Source organism: Tinamus guttatus, unplaced genomic scaffold, assembly GCF_059628265.1.
Source record: "Tinamus guttatus ecotype Peru unplaced genomic scaffold, ASM5962826v1 Tinamus_guttatus_pri_ptg000240l, whole genome shotgun sequence".
In the NCBI taxonomy this organism is placed as follows: Eukaryota; Metazoa; Chordata; class Aves; order Tinamiformes; family Tinamidae; genus Tinamus; species Tinamus guttatus.
In genome coordinates, this window is record NW_028288774.1 from 15,269,185 (window position 1) to 15,281,095 (window position 11,911).

The window sequence follows — 11,911 nt, forward strand, 5'->3', positions numbered from 1 at the left end:
CAGATGCACGCTGACATTTCCCTGGGAAAATCCAGGGAAAAAGAAGGTCTGACATGCTGCAGGGTTGCACATTTGTGCCAAAACTCCCACTCTGCGTCTTCGCTATTTTAGAGTAATAGCAAACAATGGAAGATTTGAACAGTTTATGTCAAAATTAAAAAAAAAAAAAGTTCTTGGAAAAGTGCAAATGGGGGAAGTTGGTCTCTAGAGGAGGAGAGCAAGAGCCTGTGTGTCTAGGAGGTCTTTACAAAAACGGGCACCTCGTCGAGGCTGGCGGAGTAGTTCCTGAGGACGGTGCCTCCGTCAAACACGCGGGCCGTGCTGGTGTCCGTCCAGAGGTAGCCGTCCCCCGGCAGGTAGATGTCCCTCTGCGTTTGCCCTTGCTCGGTTATGGGGGCCACCAGGACCTGCGGTGAAGAGCAGAGGCAGCTGCGCTGAAGGGCAGAGGCACCGGAGGCAACGGCAGCCGCCCCACGGCAGCCGCCCCACGGCAGCCGCCCCACGGCAGCCCGGTGTCCTCTGCGCGGGGACGCGGTGGCGGAAGGAGAGCCCCGGCTGCCCCAGCAGGGCTCGCTCCAGGCTGCCAGATGGGAGAGCTGCCAAAATGGAGGGAAAAAACACAGGGAGCGGAGAGGAAAGCGGCCAAGAACAGGCAGCTCCGGTGCCAGCACGTGGGCACCGGGCGGCCGTCGCCTCCTCGTGCCGACGGGGGCGGCGCGTCCTGCTCCTGGAAAGCGGCGGCGTGGAGCAAAGCAGCCAGCGCTCGTGAGAGCCAAGAGACTCGGCTGCCCTGCACCCTCAGACACCCGCAGGATCTTTCCCTTTCCGTTTCATTTCGATTTACGGGAGAAGAGCACTCCCAAACTGATGAAGGTGCTTCATGGGCAGAGGGGTCCTGAGGTCTTCTACACGTGACTGCCCAGGAAACAAGAAAGGCTGTAGAAATGGCTGCAGGGGGATAGAGGGCATTGAAAAGCCTGGTGCAACATCTGTCCACATCTGCGAAGAGCTGGAAAAGCAGCTCAGCAACCCCGAGCCGCTCTCCTATCGAAACACGGAGCAGCTCCCCACGAACCCAACCTGGGCACCTCCATGCAGTTCCTCACCTCGTCTCCGATGAGGAATTCATCATCCACGGAGAAGGCGGCCGGATCGCTGGGACTGAGCCACCACACGGGCCGGAAGATGGGGTAGCCCCACTCCACCCACTCCTGCGTGTATTTGACAATGAGCGGAGCCACAAAGTCCCGGTGCCTCCGGACGCACTCCCGGGTGAGGTTCAGCACCTGCCGGACAGGACACGGCTCCTTCCCGCACCCGGACAACAGTGCCACGAGCAGCAGAGGAAAAGAGGGATAAATAAATACGCATGGACACGTTCCTTGTGGGAAGGGACAAACGCCTGAAGTGCTGCATTGCAGCATCGTGCCAGGCACCACAGGGCGAGCGGGCCTGGTGCGGTGGGAGAGGCCTGGGAGATGTGTCCCAAGGGCTCAGGGGCTCCATATATGTCTTTAAGCAAAGCTGCTGGCGCGGAGGGACCTAAACGGGCGGCAGGAGCGCCGGGCACGCACCCAGGCGTCGCAGCAGGCCCAGGGCGGCGTGCCGAAGGACATGACGGGCAGGAAGGTGATGATCTGCAGCCAGCGCACGTAGAGCTCCTGCTCCGGCGGCTGCTCCTCGGCCAGGCTCCCTCCTGCCGGGCACAGAGGGCTGAGCGCCGCGCGCGGGGCCACCCGGCCCTCCCTCGCGCCCCGTTGCGGAGCGGCCGCGGGCGGCGCTCACCCACGGCGTCGGGCACGAAGAAGCTGTAGCCCAGCAGGCTGAAGTGCAGCGCGGCCGGGATGAGGCCCTTGAGGCCGCCGTGGCTCCAGTCCGAGCGCAGCGGGCTCATCCGCACAAAGAGCGGCAGGTGACTCGACCTGGGGGCGCGGGAGCAAGCCCCTTATATACACAGTCATATATGTATTTACATACACCCTCATGGGCAGGAAGGACTCTAGGAGGATAGTTTTTCCATATTTAAGTGGCACCTCTGAGAAAACTCATGCACTGACCCCTTACAGCGGCCTCCAAACCCCCCTCGACAAGTCAGGAAAATAGCGTTTCATTGCGCCAGGAGCGACTGAGCCCCCAGGGACCAGGCCAAGGTGCTGGGGCTCACACCCTCCTCCTGCAAATCTGCGGATCCCATTGGGAAGGTGACAGCGCCAGGTACATTAAAGTGTGAAATAACAGCAACTACACAGAAAAATAAGACCCGCAAAGACAGAAGAAAGGGAGATGCAAGAGCAAGGCTGCTGCCACACGCGCCGCTCGCTGCGTCGCGGGCTGCGCGGGACCCACCTGGCGCCGGCGGTGACCACGGTGCCGTTGCCCAGCGTGGCGGCCAGGGCGGCGAGCGCGGCGGCGTAGCCATCCCCCCGCAGCGTGGCGGGCGCCCGCACGCCCTGCTCCGCGTACGCGTTGCCCTCGGCGCCCTCCAGCACCACGTGCTGGGCGCCCAGCGCCCGCCGCAGGCGCCTGGCCCGCGCCGCCAGCCAGCTCGCCGCCGCCTCGCGCGTGGCGTCCAGGCGGGCCGCAAGCTGCCCCTTCCAGCGGGAGAGCAGCGGCACCTGCGGCAAGACGCGGGCGTTACTGCAGGAAAGCCCTCCCGCTCCCTGGCGCTGCTCCGGCTCCGCGCCCCACTTGGGGCATCATCAATGCTCCATGCCAGAGCCTCAAAGGCCCCGTTGCTCCAAACTGGAGTGCACGCACGACGCAGATCGTGCCTGGCTTTGGTGGGGGAGCTGGGGCGGGAGGGCCGTACCGAGGCGCCGTGCCGCGGGCGCAGGCTGAGCCAGTAGCCGTCGGTGCCGTCGCGCAGCGAGCGCAGGAAGAGCGGCGAGGCCACGCTGGCGTACGGGGACAGCGTGACGGAGAGCTGCAGCGGCGCCGGCACCGCCGGCTCCCGGGCGCGCGCGCCGCCCTCCTGCGCCGCGTCGGCCAGCGCGGCCGTGCAGCGCTCGCCCAGCACCAGGAGCCCTTCCCCGAGCCGGTGCCGCTGCAGGCGCTTGGAGAAAGCCCGCAGGCCCCGCTGGATCTTGCCAGCCGAGCCGTCGGGACCGGGGTAGCGCCACATCGGCGACCTGGCGGCAGCGCACGGGGTTGGTGCCGGCGCTGCCGAGCCCCGGGACGCAGGCGGAGGGACGCGGGGCGGCCGTACCACAGCAGGGCGGCATCGGGCGGCTGCCGGGGGCCCTGCGCGAGCTGGGCGGCCGCGTGTCGCTGCGCGGCCACCGCGTCGGCGCTGCTGCACAGCCGGTAGCTCAGGGCCGGCCCGGCGCCGTCACCGTCACCGTCACCCGGGGGGGTCTCGAGGCAGAAGCGCCTGTCGCTCTCCACCGAGAGGAAGAGCGGCACGTCGGGCGCCACCGTCACCGTCACTCCTGGCGGGGAGGGAACAAGGGGGGATCAGCGCGACGCAGCCGTTTCCCGCTCCTCTCCCCCTCGGCAGCCGCTGCCCAGGCTCGAGCAGGACGGGACAGGCTGTTTCCCCCGTGAGGTCGCTCATGGGATCTCGTCTCCACCACGGCTCTAATCCGCTCCCCGTGACACGACTTGTGTCTGCGCTTGCAAACCTGAAGCTGGCGGCGGGCAAAACCGCAGCGAGGGCAGAGCTGGGGCTTTTCCCCTCTTTCTGCAGTGAGGTTTGTGCACAGGCTTGGGGCCTCACAGAACTCCATCAACTCCCAAGATCGTCATCGACCCCCCAGGATTGCATCAGAGCAGCATCCTCAGGGAAAGCCGGGAAGAAGGGAAGCACTCTCACCTGTGGATCCCAGGAAATACCCATCCAGGACGGGCCCGTAGCCACCGGGGTTGCGGCCGAAGTCGCTGATGACGAAGGGCTGCGCCTCGGCGTCAACGCCGTTGAGCGGCCAGCGCGGGGCACGCACGCCTCCGCCGCCGAACCACGACACGTTGGCCATGGAGAAGCAATCCTGCCGCCCCAGGGAGATGGGTAAAACCATCCGGCGGCACGAAAACGTGGCGGGGGGAAAAGCAGGGAGAGAAAAATCAACACAATGAAATCCGCATCAAAATCCTTCCCTTCGGGACACGCCAACAAGCTGCTTTATATCGCTAGAGATGCTGGTGGGAAGATGGTGAAAATCAGTTGAAAATAACTCCTATTTAGCCCTAGAGTGCAGCACATCGGAACTGCTGGCTTCGTGCAGAGAGGCACAGCCCCGGCACAGGAAAAAAGCTCCCATGGAGCAGCAGCTTTTCCCGGTTCTCCGCATCCAAGCTCCGGGACTGGGGCGGAAACATGTCCCGTGGGCTGAGGAGAGGTGAAGCTGAATTATTAAAGTGGAAATCTTGGAGGAGCCCGGGCATGGGGCTGGGTTTCAGCTCGGCTGTTTGCACCTGCTGAGGAAAAAAGAGGAGGGAAAAAAAATAGCAGCAGAAGAAAAATAAACCTTATTTTGGAGACTTTTGCCTTTTCTCCAAAATCGGCCGAACGGCGATTATTGAAGGAGGAAAAAGTACCCTGGCAAAAAAAAATCACCCTTGATTGCAGCATCTTCCCACCAGCATCTCAATCAATGAATAGAGCTGCTCCTCGTACGCGTTTCCCCGCGCGGAGCCGCTGTCTCCCCGCAGGGCCGTTCCCCGCCGGGGCTGCGCGGAGGCCGCGCGTTCCCGCCTGGCGTCGCTCCCTCCCGCCCGGGGCTGCGCGGAGGCCACGCGTCCCCGCGCGCCGCCCCGCGCTCGCCGTTACCTTGAGCAGCGCGCCGGGCCGCAGCGGGGTCCACGCGAGGCCGTAGCACTCGGCGCCGGCGCCGGGCGCCTCCTCGAGCACCACGCGCAGCTCGGCCGCCTCGTCCCAAGCGCCGCAGAAGACGGGGCGGCCCTCGGGGCGGCAGCGGTCGGGCGGCAGCGGCAGCCCGGCGCCAGCGCCCTGGGCCAGGGCCACGGCGGCGAGCGGGCGCGCGGCGCCGCGGCGCAGCAGGAGCAGCGCTCCGGCGCGGCGCTCCCAGGCCAGGCCGCCGGCGGGGCCGCGCACGAGCCACGCGCGCCGCGGCGCCTCGGCCGCCTGCCACGCCACCACGCCGATGGTGAGCGCGAAGAAGGCGGCCACGGCGAGGCAGGCCAGGGCGCCGCGCCACGGCTCCCGGCGCTCGCCCAGCGGCGACGGCGGCGGCTCCCACGACGCCGGAGCCATGGCCGGCCGCCCCTGCCGGCACCACGCGCTCCCTCCCGCGCCCCGGCTGCCAGGGAGGGAGAATAAGAGAAAGAATTGAACTCCAAATCCCTCCTTGCAGCAGTAAGGCGGAAAATAATTCCCTCTGGCAGCTTCTCCCCGCCGCCGCGGCTCGGAGCGGCTTGTGCTTCCCAGCGACCCGCCGGGTGCTGCTATTTGATCCGCAGGCGTCCGGGAGCGACACCTAAGACACGGTGAGCGCTCGCTCTCGCCCACGGCAGCGTTTTGTTTCCAAGGGAAATAGCCAAAAAGAAAGTGAATTAATTCAAACTTCCCCTGGTGCAAGCGGCAGCGGCTGGGGCTCACCGCTACGAGACACCTGAGAATCTACTCGGCAGGGAAGCTGGGCCGCTGCAAAGTGCTGCTGCTTCGGAGCGCTGACTAAAATACAGCAAAATTATGCATATATATGTATAGTAAAAAAAAAAAAAAAAAAAAAAAAAAAGGACTCCACCAGGGCTGGCCCTCTCTATCAATATTTTCCCGAAGCCTCCACACAGCAGGGATGGGCGACATACATGGTGTGCACCGCAGAGTCTGTCAGCTTGCTTTATTTCTTTATTCCTTTTAAAATAATAATAATAAAAAAGAGTTAGAGAAAGGCATGGGTTTGCCAAAAGCAAGAAATAAAATAAGTATTTGGGCGCATGGCCCTGCTGCCCGGCAGTAGCGAGCCAACATCCCCATCTGCTGGCTGGCCGGAGGTGGCAGGAAGAGCTGTAAAACCCTGCGGAAAAGTAAAATAAAACAAAAAGCAACCCCAGAAGGAGGACGAAGCTGCTTAAAAATGTTGCAAATAGTCCAAAGATAAAGCGCTGCACGGGACCACCAGCTCCTGGGACCCGGGGCATCTTGCGCCCTCCCTTGCTGAGAGGCAGCCAGGAGGGACCCGGTGGCCACAGGGTGCTTGGGCAGAGCCCTCCCAGCGCCCCAGCCCCTGGGGGACAAAACACCAAAATTAAAGCCGGAATGGTAATAAACGCTTTTTTTTTTGTCGTTTTTGTTTTTTTTCTCTCCAGAGAAGCCAGGCACGAGGAGCACGTGGGGCGCGAGCGGAGGGAGGAGGCGCAAGGCGGTGAGGACGCGGCGCCCCTTCCAGGCCGGCCGCGCTGCGGGGCCGGGCGCTCACTCGGGCCCGTAGTCCCGGAAGGAGTGGAAGCTGAGGCTGCGCGCGGCGGGCGGCGCGGCCGAGCTCGCCGGCATGCGGGGGATCTTCTCCACGAGCTTGGAGGGCGCCGCGCGGCGCTTGCAGGAGCCCGGCGAGAGGCGGCCCTGCCGGCGCAGCTCCTGGTAGAGCGCGCCAAAGACGCCCGCCGCCTCCTCGTAGCTGTCTCGTGCCGAGATCTCCAGGAAGGGCAGCTCCAGGGCCTTGGCCAGGCTCTCGCCCTCGGCCGTGGCCACCATGCGGTCGCCCTGCAGGTCCTTCTTGTTGGCCACGAGGACGACGGGCGGGCGCTCGCCGGCGCGCCGGGCGCCGCCGTGCAGGTGCCGCACGAGGAAGCAGAGGCGCAGCACCTCGTCGAAGCTGCAGCGGTCCGTCACCGAGTAGACCACGGCGAAGCCCTCGCCCCACTTGATCTTCTCCTCCAGCTGCAGAGAGTCCTCCTCCTGGCGAGGCCGGCAGGGATGAGCGTGGGGCCGGACTTCGCCGGCAGCACCTGCCCCCCGGCGAGCCCGGGGCCCTCCTGCCTCACCTGACCCGCGGTGTCGAGGATCTCCAGGTGCACCGTGTCCCCGTCGAGGACGGCCACGTGCCTGTAAATCATTTCTGGGGCAGGGGCATGGAGGGGGAGAGGAGCCGGCATGAGAGGCACCACAGCGGGCAGCAGGTTGCCCCTGCCGCGAGCGTCTCTGACACCACCACGCATCCCCACCACAGGAAAAATATATATATACACACACACACATTTATATGTATATGTATATATAATATATATATGTATATTATATATACAGAAAAACAGGGAGCTGCAGCGGCAGGAGTGAAGGGAAGGAGGGCTTTGCCTACCCAGTGTCGGGTCATAGTCGCCGATGAACCTTCGGGTGATGAACCTCACGGTTAGCGCTGGGAGGAAGAAAAAGCAGTAAAACCAGCAAAGCAAAATCCAAAACACACCAGGAAAAGCCAGCTGGGATCGTGGGGGCTAATGGGGGTGAATGGGGGGCGCGGATGTGCCAGCCCTGACAGGGAGGTGGACGTCTCTCCCAGCACTTGGCTGTGGCTCCATCCCTAGGTGGCCTCCTCCTCCTCCTCCTCCTCCTCCTGCTGCTGTTGTGCGGCCAGGACGCTTCCCACGAGCGGAGCCGGCAGGGAACGGGGCAGCTGGTGGCTGGGGTCAGCCAGGCGGCTCAGCCGTGGCCGGTGGGAAGCGTCGGATGAAGACGCAGCCGTGCGAGCGCGTCCCCGGGGCCATATAAGGAATTATTCCCCCTCCAGCCGGTGCACGCGGGACCCCCCCGGCTCCTTCCCATTTTGGTCCAGCCACTCCTGGGGTCCAACTCCCACCTCAGTGACCCAACTCGCTCTTCTCCCGCACGCCCAGATTTTCCCGGCTCTTCCGAGCGCAAGCAGCTCCCGGACCCCGTCCACCCCCCCTGCGCCGCTTCAAAACCCGGATCCCTTCAGCGTCCGGAGCGACTTTCCCTGCCCGCCGCCAAGCCGCGAGGGCCGCCGCGACGCCGCGCTCCTACCGGTCTTGCCCACGGCGCCCTGGCCCAGCACGACGAGGCGCAGGCTGCGCGCGGGGCTCAGGCTCGCCGAGCGCCGCAGCGGCCGCGGGAAGCTCATGCCGGCGTTCGGCTCCGCGCTCCGCCCCGGGGCTGCCCGCTGCCGCCTCCTCCTCCTCCTCGCTGCCAGGAGGAGGTGGTGACATCCCCCCTTGCTTCGCTCCCGCTCGGGGGGGCTCCCAGAGAGGATCCGCAAGGATCGGCCCACCTCCCGCTCCAAGATATCCGCCCTGCGGGTGCATCCCGCTCGCGGTGTCTCTTGCCGCTCCCTGGGCCCCTTTCGCTCCCCACGGCTCTTGCAAGGTGAGGAGCAAAGCCTGGTTCTCCTCCCACCCCGAAAGGGGTGGCTGAGCTTGGCATCGAGACCTGCTTTTGGTTGCCCTGTTGGCCAAAACGCGAGGAGGGACGTCAGGCACCCAACCCTGCTTGGCCGCGCACCTGGCCCAAGCCCCCGAGCGGGCCCAAAGTCATCCCAGTGACCCCCGTCCTCGAGTCCACCTTGAGAAACAGGTGACACGAGCTGAGGAGACCCGGCCAAGGGGGCAGCCAGGGTCTGGCCTCTTTTCTCAGTCTTTAGTCACTGCTCTGGCATCTCCCCATGCAGCAAACCCGGGCGGCTCTGCTTGCAGCAGAGCGCGGCTCATCCGCGCTGCCTTGGACCGCGTTCAAGGTAACATGAGACCTGCCCTATATTTAGGGCCCGTATCGCGTGTCAAAACGAAGCCGGGCTGGTGCCTACAGAAGACACCAGCACGTAACCAGGAGCTCAAGTGGGCGCCTCACCTTCAACCAAGGACAGGAAAGCAGCGCTGTGATCCTTCAACACGGTCTGGAGAGCCACATCCAGTGACACTGAGGGGACGACGCATGGGCTGGAGCGCGGGACAGTCACACGGGTGCGTCTTCCACAGCCTCCACTACATCTGGAGGCCAGAAGCCAACAGCAGGAGCTCCAGTCCTCACATGTGAGGACAAATGTTCATTCCCAGCTCGAGGAGGGGAAGGTCAAGGAGAAAAAAAACACTCTGTTATGTTCCTTTCCCATTTTTAGCCTGATTTCCTACGGAAATGAGATGTCTGTCGGTTCCCCTCAAGCAGCATCTTGAGCACATCGGTCAATTCCAACCACAGCCGACAGCCCAAAGCCACGGGTCCTGACCTGCCTTAATTGCAACTGTTTTAAAAAAGATATAGATCTCTAGGGACATAGAATCCGAGAATCATAGAATCATAGCATGCTTAAGGTTGGAAGGGACCTCTAGAGATCACCTAGTCCAACCCCCCTGCACACGCAGGGTCACCTAGAGCATGTGGCACAGGGCTGCGTCCAAGCGGGTTTTGAAGATCTCCAGAGAAGGAGACTCCACAACCTCTCTGGGCAGCCTGTTCCAGTGCTCTGTCACCCTCATTGTTAAGAAATTTTTCCTTAAGTTCCTGTGGAACTTTTGATGCTTCACTTTGTGGCCATTTCCTCTAGTTCTGTCAGTGGCCACCACTGAAAAGAGGCCAGCACCATCCTCCTCACTCCCTCCCTTGAGGTACTTATAGACACTGATCAGGTCCTCTCTCAGCCTTCTCTTCTCCAGGCTGAACAGGCCCAGCTCCCTCAGCCTCTCCTCATAGGGCAGATGTTCCAGGCCCCTCATCATCCTTGTGGCCCTGCGCTGGACTCTCTCCAGCAGCTCCACATCCCTCTTGTACTGTGGAGCCCAGAACTGGACACAGTACTCCAGATGTGGCCTCACCAGGGCTGAGTAGAGGGGCAGGATCACCTCCCTCGACCTGCTGGAGACGCTCTTCTTAACGCACCCCAGGATCCCATTGGCCTTTTTGGCCACGAGGGCACACTGCTGCCTCATGGTCAACTTGTCCACCATGACACTCAGGTCTTTCTCCGCAGAGCTGCTCTCCACAAGGTCGGTCCCCAGCCTGTACTGGTGTCTGGGGTTATTCCTCCCCAGGTGCAGGACCTTGCACTTGGCCTTGTTGAATTGCATGAGGTTTTTCATTGCCCAGTTGTCCAGTCTGTCCAGGTCCCTCTGGATGGCAGCACAGCCCTCTGGGGTATCGGCTACTGCTCCCAGTCTGGTATCATCAGCAAACTTGCTGGGGGAGCACTCTGTGCCTTCATCCAGGTCATTGATGAATAAATTGAACAGGACTGGACCAAGGACTGACCTCTGGGGGACTCCGCTAGCTACAGGCCTCCAACTAGACTGCAGAATCTGAGGAAATATTCCAAATCTACACCCCTCCTGGCCCCTGCTGCCACATCCCTGTTGCCGCCTAAAGTTAGGAAGTGCAGCTAGGCACCATCTATAGACTTGGGCATCCTTATTCCCCCCTTGCCAAACCCTGTCCGCTGCCTGTGGCCCTTGTGGCTCCTGCATTTGGGTTCCATGTGAAAATCCCCTATTTATCTTGGCCTGGCTTCATCCCGGCTTTTGGGCTCTTGGCTCATGCACTGAGCCATGTTTGCGCGGGATCCTTTCGCCAGACTGCCGTGGAAATGAGGCTTCAGGATCTGCTACCACCACATAAATCACTTCTTCCAGGACGACATCGCACCTGCAGCAGGGCCAGATGAAGGTGGGTGGGGTAGATCTTGTCTTCTGCTGAAATATTTGTGGTCTGGCTAATCCACGCTCACAGTTTTGCTTCCCAAAGATGCCGAGTTTGCATGGGAAAAGCGGCCAGTTTCACCCACAAGTCACTTCCCCTGCACACAGATCCGGCTGAAAGAAAAAGCTGCCCCAAGGCAAAGAACAAGCTCGGGCCGCGGGCTCAGCTCACGGGTTGCCCATCGCACTGGCCGACCTCAATTCCCCTTGGACCGTTGGCTATTTTGAGATCCAAACAAATCTGGTCTTGGCTGCCTCTGAAAGAAAAACAGCCAGTGTGTTTATTTTCATTTTAAAGAGGAAGGTAAAAGAAAAGCTGGGCCCTCCGTTCTCTCTATTTAATGAGTTGGAGGTGTACGAGCTAAAAGATCTAGGCAGAAAAAAGCACCTCCAAGCCTAAGCCCTGCTCCCAAAATAACTACGGTGTTTCAAAGCTGAACCCAATAGTTTTGGTTGCTACAGCAAAGATAAAACGCCATGAGAAAGTGAATTAGGACCAGCTCCTTTCCCAGTTTGTGTGGGAATCAAAAGCAGTCTCTACTCCAGAGGACCAAACCCAGCGTTAGCACCTTGGGCCGGATCCCACTCACATCTCCACAGGTTGTAGAGGCAGGAAGAGAAAAGGGAGACAAAAGCCACCGATCGCCACTGCCCGGGCTCATCCGTCACCCTCGGGTTTCCCTCAAGGCTTTGCCATGGGCCAGACCCTCCGTCAAGGGGCTTCCTGCTCCGGCTGCAGATGGAAGGGGAAGGAGGAGAGGAATCGAACCAGCACAAATTCTGGCGGCGCCCGCCTGCTGCTCAATCCTAACCGCCAAGGCATGTGTAGATGTGCAGCCAAATGCATCCGGATCACGCTGAGAAAATAAAGCTGGCTCTGTGCACAAGTTCAAAGACATCGTTGCAAAGCAGACGGGAACAAAAAAAAAAAAAAAAGAGAGAAAAATACCGCAGGGCCCATTAGCAGCACTTCCCTTCCAGCCCGGAGGCCTGAACCGGCTCTCCCAGGAGCGTCTCACGCTGCTTTGCCGCCGCAGCGGCACGGATGCCCGCAGCGCGCCGGGGCAGCGAACCCGAGCACCCCGCGCGGCCCCCGCCGAGGCGCCGCGGGAGGGGACCCCGGTGCGAGGCTTATTTTAGAGCGAGCAGTGACTTGCCAAGGGAATGAGGAGAACCCCCGCCACGGAGGAAGATGAAAACCCGGCCAGACGGCACTGGCAAGGCGCCGTGGAAGGAGAACCCCTGGGACGAGCAGCGTGAGCCGCTTGCACCGCGCGCGCCCTGCTCTCCCGCTGGCTGCCTGCCCCCAAAGCCC

General features: G+C 62.0%; 2 protein-coding genes across 2 annotated transcripts; both read right to left on the reverse strand.

The window, feature by feature from the left end:
* Positions 1-233: 233 nt before the first annotated feature.
* LOC104574721 (SITS-binding protein) lies at positions 234-5,209 on the reverse strand. Its single transcript, XM_088525701.1, has 9 exons — positions 4,766-5,209; positions 3,812-3,983; positions 3,206-3,428; positions 2,810-3,128; positions 2,347-2,615; positions 1,786-1,922; positions 1,575-1,696; positions 1,107-1,286; positions 234-407 (listed from the first exon to the last, which is right to left on the reverse strand). Exons 1-9 carry the CDS (start codon positions 5,207-5,209, stop codon positions 234-236), a joined length of 2,040 nt encoding a protein of 679 aa, XP_088381827.1.
* A 1,164-nt stretch (positions 5,210-6,373) lies between these two features.
* Positions 6,374-8,058, reverse strand: LOC148594537 (ras-related and estrogen-regulated growth inhibitor-like). Its single transcript, XM_088525965.1, has 4 exons — positions 7,940-8,058; positions 7,257-7,313; positions 6,943-7,016; positions 6,374-6,856 (listed from the first exon to the last, which is right to left on the reverse strand). Exons 1-4 carry the CDS (start codon positions 8,034-8,036, stop codon positions 6,374-6,376), a joined length of 711 nt encoding a protein of 236 aa, XP_088382091.1. The 5' UTR covers positions 8,037-8,058.
* Positions 8,059-11,911: the final 3,853 nt, after the last annotated feature.